At 37.8% G+C, this 12,537-nt stretch overlaps 4 protein-coding genes across 4 annotated transcripts in view; 1 reads left to right on the top strand and 3 right to left on the bottom strand.

Moving 5' to 3' along the window:
* The first annotated feature begins 103 nt into the window (after nt 1-103).
* Nucleotides 104-8,085, top strand: LOC100636445 (ankyrin repeat and SAM domain-containing protein 1A-like). The gene is made up of 24 exons (XM_019994131.1): nt 104-200; nt 246-404; nt 1,066-1,205; nt 1,259-1,431; nt 1,561-1,641; nt 1,968-2,108; nt 2,190-2,265; nt 2,314-2,559; nt 2,781-2,885; nt 2,954-3,010; nt 3,059-3,129; nt 3,181-4,000; nt 4,034-4,287; nt 4,340-4,430; nt 5,808-5,914; nt 5,965-6,026; nt 6,075-6,240; nt 6,360-6,836; nt 6,887-6,958; nt 7,258-7,344; nt 7,398-7,535; nt 7,672-7,761; nt 7,813-7,906; nt 7,956-8,085. Exons 2-24 carry the CDS (start codon nt 307-309, stop codon nt 7,970-7,972), a joined length of 3,663 nt encoding a protein of 1,220 aa, XP_019849690.1. The 5' UTR covers nt 104-200; nt 246-306; the 3' UTR covers nt 7,973-8,085.
* A 675-nt stretch (nt 8,086-8,760) lies between these two features.
* Nucleotides 8,761-9,874, bottom strand: LOC100641923 (lysoplasmalogenase-like protein TMEM86A). Its single transcript, XM_003384846.3, has 2 exons — nt 9,778-9,874; nt 8,761-9,727 (listed from the first exon to the last, which is right to left on the bottom strand). Exons 1-2 carry the CDS (start codon nt 9,799-9,801, stop codon nt 8,972-8,974), a joined length of 780 nt encoding a protein of 259 aa, XP_003384894.1. The 5' UTR covers nt 9,802-9,874; the 3' UTR covers nt 8,761-8,971.
* Nucleotides 9,875-10,045: 171 nt separating this feature from the next.
* On the bottom strand, nt 10,046-12,304 carry LOC109580667 (uncharacterized). Its single transcript, XM_019994086.1, has 8 exons — nt 11,718-12,304; nt 11,374-11,670; nt 11,202-11,324; nt 11,035-11,147; nt 10,737-10,983; nt 10,427-10,684; nt 10,292-10,365; nt 10,046-10,146 (listed from the first exon to the last, which is right to left on the bottom strand). Exons 1-8 carry the CDS (start codon nt 12,302-12,304, stop codon nt 10,046-10,048), a joined length of 1,800 nt encoding a protein of 599 aa, XP_019849645.1.
* Nucleotides 12,305-12,446: 142 nt separating this feature from the next.
* LOC100636192 (Hermansky-Pudlak syndrome 5 protein-like) overlaps nt 12,447-12,537 on the bottom strand; it is a 3,736-nt gene continuing 3,645 nt past the window's right edge. Inside the window, exon 13 of the mRNA XM_019994085.1 lies at nt 12,447-12,484. Within this exon, the coding sequence (XP_019849644.1) occupies nt 12,447-12,484 (38 nt within the window). The remainder of the gene's footprint in view (nt 12,485-12,537) is intronic.

Here is a 12,537-nt window from a genome sequence, read left to right as displayed (position 1 = left end):
AGTAATAATAATTATTATTAATTATTATTGCTGCTAACCATAAACAAATGAATATCATTATAATCTACCAGGTCACGTTCATAACTCATGAATATTATTAGTAAAACAATGATCACGTGATCTAATTTCCTTGGGATGGGTCAGTAGGCGTGGCTTAGCTTGCAGCAAATTCTGTGTGCATGAAGAAAGGAACATAAAAGGTAGCAAATGAATCTGTACTTAAATAGTTTAAATTATTCTTGTAGGCCGTAAAGAGAGGCTAGTATTAAGTAGGACCGATTCTGGCCGGGGAAGAGAGAGACAGAGATGGGTAAAGGAGAACTGATAAAGGCAGCAAAAACTGGTGACATGAGAACTTTGGAAAGACTCCTCAGTCACACTAAACGTTCCTCAGTTATTGGAAAGTAAGTATAACATAATAAACTGTAATTACAATTTAAAACCATTGGAGTAGCATGCGAGCTACAGGTGTAGTAGTGGGCAGTGATATTTATATATAGTGAGGTATTGTGGTAAGTATGGTCTGTATATACAGTACATTATGAATGTAATCCATCAGTGTACATGTACTGTAGTCCAGTGTGTCTCAAGATAATGTAATATTGTATGTCCATGGCTCATTGCTTTCCATAGTTTAAGACTCAATTAACATTCCTGATGATTACGAAATATCTAATTCTCTTGTGGCTGGCTCCATTGACATCATACTGTCTTGTTGTTTTTGTATGTGTCTTTAAATTAATGTACATGTACATCTGGTCATGTATGCGTGTGCATTAGTGCATGGTGTACTGGTGTTATTGTTATTTTTATGATAATAAATAAAGTCTTATTTTGTTTTTGTTTAATGCATGTTAGTGCAAGTTAGTCATAAGAATAACAGTCTCTCTCCATTTCTCTCTCCCCCTTCCTCTCTCCCTCCCTCCCTCTCCCTCCCTCTCCCTCTCTCTCTCTCTCTCTCCCTCCCTCCTTCCCTCTCTTTCTCTCCCTCCCTTCCTCCTTCCCTCCCTCTCTTCCCCTCTCCCTCTCTCTCCCTTCCTCCTTCCCTCTCTCTCTCTCCTTCAGTATAAAGAAGAACCTACATCCAAACATACAAGATGAGCTAGGTTACACATTACTGCATCATGCAACTCTCAACAGTCAAAGAGAGACTGTCTCATTCCTTATTAGGAACGGAGCTTCAACAACCATTCCTGATTCATCAGGTAGGCGTGCCCTCTGTTGCTAGCCACACCTCCTAACAACTATCTCCTTATAGGTAGTTTTCCGTTACATTTGGCATCTTGGAAAGGAGACATTGAGATTGTCAAGTTGCTAACGACACAAGGTCCTTCCAGGGCTAACGTTGACCAGCAGAGCAACTCTGAAGACACTGCTCTTCATTTAGCAGCTCAATATGGCTACTGTGGAGTAGTGGAGTTCCTATTAGAAGTGAGAGAGAGAGAGAGAGAGAGAGAGGGTGAAAGATGTGTACTATTATCAAAGCTATGTATTGCATTACAATAACTGTCAGTATTGTTTCGATGATTATTATAATAATTATTATTATCTTTAATTTAGAGACACGCTAATCCAATGATGAAGAACATTAGAGGAGAGACTCCATTAGATCTAGCGGCTCAGTTTGGACACATTGATACTGTGAGTCTCCCTCCCTCCCTTCTCTCTCTCTCTCTCTCTCTCTCTCTCTCTCTCTCTCTCTCTTTGTTTTGTCTTGTATTCTTTGTTGATCTATTTCATACATTTGCTTTACCAAAAATTTATAAATAATAACAAATAATGTAATTATTTTTACATGTACTTGTATGATGAAGGATGGTTTCAACATTATGATATCAAATTTATTTTTATTGTTATTGTTAATGACGTGGAATGTCACTAATTCCGTGTTTTGGTATTTTTATTGATTGTATGTGCAGGTGTTGCTTGCACCTGGGTGTGGTTTATATTAATTAATTAACTAATAGGTACACATTCTTATATCTCACTGTCCTGAGACCTTGAGACTCTCACGTCCAGAAATGTCAGCGCTTCATTTAGCGGCACGTAACGGACACTCTGTCGTAGTACTCTCACTAATCAATGCCGGTATTCCTGTAAATACAATGGTAATAATAATAATAATAATAATAATAATAATAATAATAATAATAATAAATTATTATTATTATTGTGTCCTTATTTTTTAGTGCAAAAGTGGCTCTGCATTACATGAAGCTGCACTTTGTGGAAAAGAGAATACTGTTAAACTGCTACTTGACAAAGGTTTATAAGCCACACCTATTAACTCTACCTACTGACTCCACCCATTAGGTATAGACATTAATATTAAGAATGAGGATGGTCGTACAGTGATGCAGCTCTTGACTGATTTTAATAATAAGAAATATGATTCTATCAAGGAGCTTATTCAGAAGTATCAGTCAGGAGAAGCCACACCCACTGGTCGATACATGAAACCCATGAGACACAAACTGCTGGCGATACCAAGGAAAGACTCAAAACCTTCTCAGACTGTCAGTGCAGCAACTGAACTAACACAACTAGTGTATCATAAAGGTACCTAATAACTATTAATAACTACTGTGTGAAAATACCCTCTGCTTAGGAGAGTTTATTTCCTGATACTTATGTTGTGTAGAAAGTTAGAGCTGATTTCGATCAAAATTAGATTTTTTGTGAATTTTTAATGTTGTGTAGAAAGTTAGAGCTGATTCCGATCAAAATTAGATTTTTTGTGAATTTTTAAAGTTCTTTAAAAGTCATTTTGTTATTTTTAGATGAGGCAATTGTCGTTTGTGGGCGTGTCAGTGCTAAGGTGTACATTGGGAGGGTCCGAGGAGTAACTGGTGCTTTCCCTCTTAAAGAAACCCGTCTCTATCAAGGTAGGGTACACGCCTACTTACATTTATTTTATTATCAGTTACTTTATACTGTATGTGCTCCTCTATAGATATTGATGGTAAACTGAACCGTGTGTATCCAAAAGACATTATGGAATCTGAAGACGGTACATGCTGATTGTTTTGTTTTTCCTGTTACCATAGTAACACTATAGGCTCGCTACATGTACTTCAACACCCACTGGTTAATGATGTGGAGCAACCACAAGCCAACGATAATAATGATGTAACCACACCCACCTTTAATGAATATTAATTATTATCATTATCACTTTAGTCGTCAAGATTAAGTGTCCCAGGTGCAAAGGGACGAAGTGCTAGTCTTTTATCGACCAGCGATGAGAAAAAGAGAAAGTCTCGTCTAACGGACAAAGAGAAGCGGTTTATTCTCTCGAATGATAAAGGAGACTACTCTCAACTGGCTCCAGTATCAGCTCCATCAACTTCGACAGCTGATGTCCGTAAACTGACAGTCTCTCCGCCTCCTAAGGATTCCAACGGAAAGGATTACATTGGGTCTTATTATTTGTTGGAGGTTGGGAACTTTGAGGAAGGAGAAGGCGGAGCTAGAGAGAGAGCAGACATACCTCCTCCTCCTGCCCACGCCCCTCCCCGCCCATCAGTGATGGATCGTAAAGAAGGGGCTACCCCTCAGTATGAGAATGTTAAGTTGAGGTCTTTCTCATCAGTTGCTGAACTTGAGAAACCTCGTTCAACATCTGACGGGTCTCTCCTCCGTCCTCCGGCAGACGGAGCTGGTGAGCCACCTCTTCTTCCTCATAAACGCTCAAAGTCTTTTCAAGTTTCGTATGAGAACGTCACATTTAAACAAGTCCCGCCTACTCACGGCAACGAAGGTACAACCTCTCCAATAACCATTCCATCCCTCCCTGGCGATTATAACAATGACACGATGAGCCGACGTCCGCCAATGCCACTCCCTTCTCCTACACCTGTTGAAAATTGCGACGATGTTGCGATGGCAACTGTTTGCGGTGGTAAATTTGAAATAAAGGAGGGAGATGAGGATGTCATGGTATCCTTAATGAATCCAAACTACTCAAAAGTATTGTTTCAGAGAGGAGGAGGAGGAGGAGGAGGAGGAGGGGGAGGAGGAGGAGGAGGGGGAGGAGGAGGGAGGGGTCAGTATGAGGATATTTCTTTTCGGGATACAGTAGTGGAGAGGAGAGAAGAGAGACTGACTTCACCTGGTCTGTGGATAATACCTAGTGATAATAATCCGTTTGCTGGTCTAGTGGAGAGTGGGTCGGTGGTCGAAGGATTATCTGACGATTTATTTGATAGTTTTGATGACTTGCCACCTGGTAGGAGTAGATTGAAATCAGTTTGGGATGACAGACGAGTTAAACAAGAATGGAATCAAGTAATTCACAATATTGATGATGATGAATATTTATGATATGCTCCTCCCTCAGATTGATGATGTATTGAAGGATATGGCCACTGGAATTAGTGAAGTACCTGTTGAAACCACACCCAGTTCAAACCCCGCCCACAGTCATCAAAGTAATAATGATAATATTAATGTTTTTTTAATTAGCTGCATTTACGTGTTCATAGCAATATCACATGGCAATATCCCCAATATGTATGTGTAGTGAAAATTGGAGTAATTTTCGATATTTGATCCGTTTTAAAAATACGCATAACTTGAAAATAATTATTTGTCAGAATCAGCTCAAACTTGCTATGTAGCATAAGGACATCAATGTATATCAGAAAATGTAATAAAAATTTGGGGTAATTTCGGAGCCATTTTTTGGAAAAAACCATGGGCTATAGCCTTGGGTATTTTTCAGATTTTTGCCATTTTTAAAAAATGGCCGTAACTTGAAAAATTGAAGTGGGAATCAGCTCAAACTTTCTACGCAGCATAAGGACATCAATTTGTATAAAAAAATGTAATAAAAATTTGAAGTGATTTCGGAACCATTTTTTGGAAAAAACCATGGACTATAGCCTTGGGTATTTTTCAGATTTTTGCCATTTTTAAAAAATGGCCGTAACTTGAAAAATTGAAGTGGGAATCAGCTCAAACTTTTTACGCAGCATAAGGACATCAATATGTATCAGAAAATGGAATAAAAATTTGAAGTGATTTCGGAACCATTTTTTGGAAAAAACCATGGACTATAGCCTTGGATATTTTTCAGATTTTTGCCATTTAAAAAAAAATGGCCGTAACTTGAAAAATTGAAGTCGGAATCAGCTCAAACTTTCTACACAGCATAAGGACATCAATATGTATCAGAAAATGTAATAAAAATTTGGGGTGATTTTGGAGCCACTTTTTGGAAAAAACCATGGGCTATAGCCTTGGGTACTTTTCAAAATTTTGCCATTTTTAAAAAATGGCCGTATCTTGAAAAATTGAAGTTGGAATCAGCTCAAACTTTCTACGCAGCATAAGGACATCAATTTGTATTAGAAAATGTAATAAAAATTTGAAGTGATTTTGGAACCATTTTTTAGAAAAAACCATGGACTATAGCCTTGGGTATTTTTCAGATTTTTGCCATTTTTAAAAAATGGCCGTAACTTGAAAAATTGAAGTTGGAATCAGCTCAAACTTTCTACGTAGCATAAGGACATCAATTTGTATCAGAAAATGTAATAAAAATTTGAAGTGATTTCGGAACCATTTTTGGAAAAAACCATGGACTATAGCCTTGGGTATTTTTCAGATTTTGCCATTTTAAAAAAATGGCCGTAACTTGAAAAATTGAAGTCGGAATCAGCTCAAACTTTCTACACAGCATAAGGACATCAATTTGTATCAGAAAATGTAATAAAAATTGGGGGTATTTATGGAGCCATTTTTTTAATGGCTTTAGAATCAGCTCAAACTTGATGTTACATGTATGTCAATTGATTTATTCTTAGTTGCTTCAGAAGAGAAAACTAACGTGTTCCTGTGGTTGAGCATGTTAGGATTACAAGGATACACTAACACTTTTGAGGCTAGTGGGTACGATGACGTCAAGTTTATGGTAAGACATTTCTTCAGTGATAGCAGCTGTAGTTTCATTTTGTTTATTAGGGAGGCGGTCTCCTTGATGTAGAGGATATAAAGCAGATGGGAATTTATGAGAACGACCAGGGGTAAGTACCTACGTTACCGTCACAAGGAAATTTAGTATCTTTTTATAGTACAATAATGATCAAAGTGTCAATACTGGCCCCGCCCCCTCGTTTAATTAAAGCTGATAGTGTGGAGGAGTGGCTTGAGTTCCTTCAGCTCTCATACCTTAAAGATTATTTTGATGGATATTCACTTAAAAAAATAGCATCACTCTGGGAGCTGGAACTAAATACGGTAAGACACATAATGTAAATCTTTATTATTATTATTATTATTATTATTATTATTATTATTATTATTATTATTGTTATTATTATTATTATTATTATTATTATTATTATTATTATTAATAGATATTTAGTGTTGATCTCCCATTGGGTCACAGAAAGAGGTTACTGTATGGTATTAGTGAATTAAAGAGGATTAATCCTGACTGGACTTTCCCTCCCTCCTCCACTCTCTTGCCCTCTAATCCTGCTCCTGGGAGTCCTTTTCTACGCGTCAATTTTGCTCGGGATTACACTAAGATCCAATCCTTAAAACCACACCCATCAAAGACGGACCAGCTAGAGTTGTTTGATGATCATTCACAAGTGAACTGGACGTCATCGAAATTACAAAAAACAACAACAGCTACTCCTACTAATCACACCTCCTCCAGCCGCACTCACTCTGATCCCACCCCTTTAGATACTCCAGTCCGTGGGAGTGAATGTGCAGCTGCTGATTCTCCTACTGATGATACTGATCAGGCTCTTCACAATGCCCCTCCTCCTAACCACGCCTCTTTTGATATCCCTCCTGCTCAAGTCAAGAACTACAGGACTTTAGTAAGACTATGAATAAAAACCATTCATTTAATAATGACCTTTCCTTCCAGTATTTAGGCAGTGCTTTGGTTCGAGGTACTACTGGTAGATATTCGGCTGAAGAAGCTTGTCTTAAGCTAAGAGTAAGCTCATGCTACCATACTGCTGGTGATTTTGGGCAGAAGAATTTTAGCAAATTTTAGCCATTTGGCCCATTTTAGAACCATTATATGCATGCTGAATCATGGCCACAAATTCAGCAACTTTAAAAATAGCCAATCACTAAAGTTTTGTACCTTTAATGTGAGACATGCAGAGACAAAGTCCAGTCATTTATAAATACAGAGGGAACATCATGTACGTATGTGTATGTGCCTACATATTTGACACATGTAATACATTGTACGTAATGGTATCCATTCATAAAGATGTCTTTCTTTAGACACAGACGGACAGCATAGCAAAGATACCTCAGATCATATTATCAATATCGTGGAAAGGAGTTAAATTTGTTAATGCAGACACTAAAGTGAGGAGTATTGATCGGCTGATTGTCACGTGACAGGTTATCTCTTTCATTAGATTGTAGTGAGTACACATTTGATAAGAGATATCTCTCACTGTTGTCCTGACATTGAGGACCCAAGAGTGTTTGCTTACATTACTAAAGATAAGGAAACCGATTGTAGCTATTGCCATGTTTTTATGGTCGAGAGCAAAGTAAGAATTATTATAAGTATACCTTTTGTTCAATGTCTGTTGCTTTGGAGGTTTGACTCTACTGATTTTAGCTTAAATGCATGTACATGTACATACATGTATATTGTTTTTGTGTCACTTTGATCGTTTATTGCAGGAAATAGCAGACGAGATTATACTGACTGTTGGTCAAGCATTTGAAGTTGCCTATCAAGCAGTCGTGAGAGCAAGATCAAAGTATAAAACAGTAAGAGAATTCATTATTAATAATTTATTAGTAATTAATGACTGTCTGTAGTCAAATCCTGAGATGACAAAGAAGGTTTCAAAGACTTCAGTTTTAAAACGCTCCTTTCGTAAGTTGAGCGGCAGCAAGAAGTCCTCCTCGCAAGGTATTGGTTGATTAGCTGATTCTAATTATTTTATTCTCTTTTTCTGTAGATAATGAAATAAGTTGAACTTTCCGTAATCATTGTTGTTGTTATTTTCATTATTTTTATGGTTTTTTTCATGTTTTGACTGACAATGTTTAAAATATATTTATTACATTAACAGTCTTAGCAGACCCTGCAGCACCTCCTCTCAGATTTATATCTCATTATCATGTAAGAGTAACACTGAGAAAAGAGCTAGTGAAACAGGATGTGATGTGATGTCTGAGTCAATTGCATTCATTTTCATTTTATTTTTCTATTTTTTTTGCATTGCATTAAAATTAATTATGAAGTGATTACATCCGGTTTCATAATTGAATTTTAATTCTTAATTAATTAAGAGCTGATTACATCCGGTTTCATAATTGAATTTTAGTTTCCATTAATGAACTGATTACATCATAGATATTAGAGTTTAGTTATAGTGACTTTGTAAACTCTAATATTAGTCTATGATTACATTTGGTTTTATAATTACATATTATTTTCCATTAATTATGAACTGATTACTATTTTGCACCAGCTATTCCTTAGCATCATGCCATCGTCATGTGAGTAGCAAATAGCAATAGGTTAAATATTGCATCATTTAACAACTGAAGCAGTAGAGGAAATGGTTGAAGTGTTTATCATACAACATTCCATCAAGAATAATAATTAGTAAACATGATCACATGATCATGTGACAAGAGGGAGGGAAGGAGGTGAGAGGGTAATAAGATCAAAGGCAGAGTGTCTGGCACTGCTAGTCTCATAAGGATTGTACTAATAGATACTTCCTTTCTGAGGAATACAACAGCATTCATATCATATTCACTATAATTAATTTATGATAAGGAACTGGATGTAAACAAAGAGTAAACAAGAAGACAAAATAAATAATCATTAGATATGTAACATAATGTACACAAAATTATCAATAGATGATACAATGATTTGATATGATGAGTCAATATGACCGAAAATGGAGAAAGAGAATGAGGGAGGATAAATAGAGAAGGAGGGCAAAGAAAAGAAAGAACATCAACAAGAATCTATTGATGTCTTAATAAGAGCATTGTTGTTGTTGTTGTTGTTTTTGGAGCTGGTTGTTGTTTTGTCTTGACTAATAGTGAGTCTTGAGTTAATGATGGAGAAAGTTATGAACATTTGAGCTCCATAATAGCTGATCATGATCAATGGCGTCTCATAAGGCAAGGGAGTACAGAACTTATTGACAGCCAGTACAGTATCGGAGAATGCAAACAATATTGCACCAGCTGCCGCATATATCTTCCTCCAGGGGATGTCCCCGTTTAAATTAAAGCGAGCGAGCGCCCTCCATGCTGTGAAAGAAAGAAGCATGGCATAGATAGGAACAATGGTTGACAGTGGCTGAGAGAGACAAGACGAAATGAAGTGAACAATGATTCCAGTTACTAGACTCGATAGAGCTAGTTCTTTAAGTCCAAACGGCTTGAGTCCAAACCCAACTGTATAAGCAATTTGGCCAATACCAAAGCAGGCCATGCCAGCTAGGAAGAAGGCATCATGCGCCTCTTGCCAAACCAGGAGTAGATCACCAAGGGCACAGGCGCTTAACCCAGCCATTATCCACTGGTTGTACTTGTTCTCTCTGAGCCCTTGGGCCCAAACGAAAGTAATTAAAAATGAAAGTGGCAGTAGCTTAATGACAGCGTGAGCGATGGTCCCTATCTCGGGATTTATGATGAAGTAAAGACAGGCGGTCTTGAGAAACGGGACTAGATAAGGTCCCACACATATCACCTCCTTCTTTATCTGTAAAAGAAAAGGTTAAGCTGGGTTTTAAACATAATTTAAACACTTACTTGACTTGTATCAAACAAAACCATCTCTTCCTTTTTGTCTTTTTTGTGTTTACAACCTAAAATTCCACGCGTTTTATATAACTACTGTTAATAAAAAGCCACGCCCAACACACCTTCTTCACACCCACACGCATGCGCAGTAGACAAAAGCGGGAAATTTGAACTCGAAAGCATATAGAATAATTTTAAAAATTAATATACAAAATATAATAAACAGCAACACACAGAAAAAAGAGAAGGAGAGAGTGAAAATATAAAATCATAAAGATCATCTCTTGTTAGCATTATTAGTCAAATGATTCTTATACTTCAATAAAAAGCACAGTGTACATGCTTGCTCAGGACAACACTGCTTGTGAAAGGCATGCCCTACATTGTAAATTAAATGTATAATATTAAACTGGATAACTAGAGGGCCCAAATTTTAACAAAATTCTATTTTTTGTGAAATAGAGGAGTAAATTTTTTGACTGAAGTATAGTCAATATGTCTCTCAGCCACGTCTATTCCTTACCACACTGGAATCCGATCCCACCTCTCTCCTTATCCGATATCCTATTCATCAATGAATGACCGCACAAGCCACACCTATTCACACAAACACATGAACAGACCATCAGGTGACTATCAGGTGACCACAATCACTTACCGACTGGTGCTTGTTCTAATACCCCAATGAGAGGCCCAGTCTTCCATAGTTATCGGCGATATCAGTGGGTATGGCAAAGGGGGTGGAGACATTATGTCTCGTAAAGCTTCAGTTTTTGTGGTATCATCATTCGTTTCTTCTTCAGTACTTTTAGCCTCGTCTTTTTGAAGTACTATAGACACGTGAGGTCCTAAAGTCGTGGGTCGGACAGACCAGAGATACCGATCAACCTTCTCTAGTAGATTATGAGCTATCGTCCTACAGAAATTTAAGTGAGTCCATAATGAGGTACACAAGTACCATCATGTACCTCTGTTCTTTGTGAACTGATGCTAGCCTCACAAAGAGCTCATGAAGCTGATGGGGCAGGCTCCATGATACACCGTCTAATGTCTCAAGAACCTTCCCAGTCTCTTCCACTCCGATCATACAGACCATTTCCCTGAGGACGACATCCCAGTTCAACCCATCAGGACTAACTGGATGAACCGGAATGACCAGTTCCACTAGCTGGCCTGTGAATGACTTCCAAACGCTCGTGGATTTGAATGGGTAGCCTGAGGAGGGAGAGAAGAAGGAGCTTATTAAGAAGATGGTTACTTCCTCACCATTGCTTGTTAGTTCGTGGAGTAGAGATGAACTTCTAAGATACGCTGCCACTTTAATCAATTGCTCTTTCTTTTTCTTCGACACACAAATCTGTACATAACCTTTCCAATATCTAGACAACAATATCAATTGATTAATTGATTGATTAATTCAAATATTGCCTTACCCCTCTCTTTCAAACATTGATGCAACATTTTCGACCACTCCCACTTCTGTTGAAGTACATGTCACGCGAGTCAAACCAGTCAAGCTGGTTTCATGAGGCCAAGACGCTAAATGACTTCCCTCACTAACAACAAACAACAATAAACAACAAACAACAACTAACACATCCTTACATAGGATTGCCTTGTTGGTCTTTCACTTCCTGTGTGGGCAGGGCTAAAAGTACAGCTGCCACAGATACTATGATAAGCTGTGGATCATTAAAATAATTCATCAAGTCCAAAGAGGACGGACTATGCTTGCTAAAAATAGCATCCAGGTATTTACAATAGGTAGTCAAATCGGCATTGACCCCCATTTTATCTTCGAAATAATCTAACTGACATAAAGCAATGACTTCCCACAGCTTAATGGAAGGGAAACTAGCCACACCTACTGATAAGAAGGCATTGGGATCCTTAGTATATAAACTATAAAATAATAATAATTAGTATAATGATAATTTGTAATTGCATACTTTGATAATGCTCTAGGGGTAATTAAAGGAGGCGTGTCACTCTCATTAATATCGGCACTGGTCTGATCCACTTCTTCTTGTTCCCCAGCTGCTAGTTCCCTCCAAACTGAAGTGGTCTTGGCTAGCTGAGCTTTATTAATATGAACTTTAATGACGTCATAAGAGAGGGCGTGGCTATAATAAGTAGCGATAAAATCAACAAACAGTCCATCATCACCGGGTCCCTTGGAAACACAATTTGCACCATCAGACCCCTTGGGTTTAATTTCAGACCCAGTATCAATTGATGAAGCATTATTATCCAAAGTTCCAGAATCAACCCCAGACCCCTCAGCTACAGGTATTTCTCTTTGTGTTCCAGACCCCTTTGCATCTTCAGACGACTCTTTAGATAGATCATCTCTGGACCCCTTGGAGGGGAATATTTCCATTTCCAAACACACAACGAGAAGCTCACTAACAGAGTCCTTTATAGGTGACAGGAAGTGGGCGGAGCTAAGAGCTTCCTTAAATGTAACACCAATTGACTCAAGGTGGGCATGATAGTTATGAAGTTGCCCCACCCACTTTAATAAGAGTTTCCTCATATTATCGGCAGAACATAAAACAACAGGAGAAGACAGCGAGTGCCTACACGTACATGTACATGTAAAATAAATAAAATAAATATTATTATTAAGACAAGCTTACATTGCTCCATTAACTGATTCCGTAAATTTCTCAGTTTCGCTATCCAAATGAACCGGCGAAGAAAAACTGGGCGAAGACTGAGAATCAAAACCCACACCCACTTCTGGACTAGTAAACCCACTACTGAGCT

This window comes from Amphimedon queenslandica, unplaced genomic scaffold (assembly GCF_000090795.2).
Source record: "Amphimedon queenslandica unplaced genomic scaffold, v1.1 AMPQUscaffold_13482, whole genome shotgun sequence".
NCBI classification, from domain to species: Eukaryota; Metazoa; Porifera; class Demospongiae; order Haplosclerida; family Niphatidae; genus Amphimedon; species Amphimedon queenslandica.
This window is presented reverse-complemented; position numbering and strand designations above follow the sequence as displayed.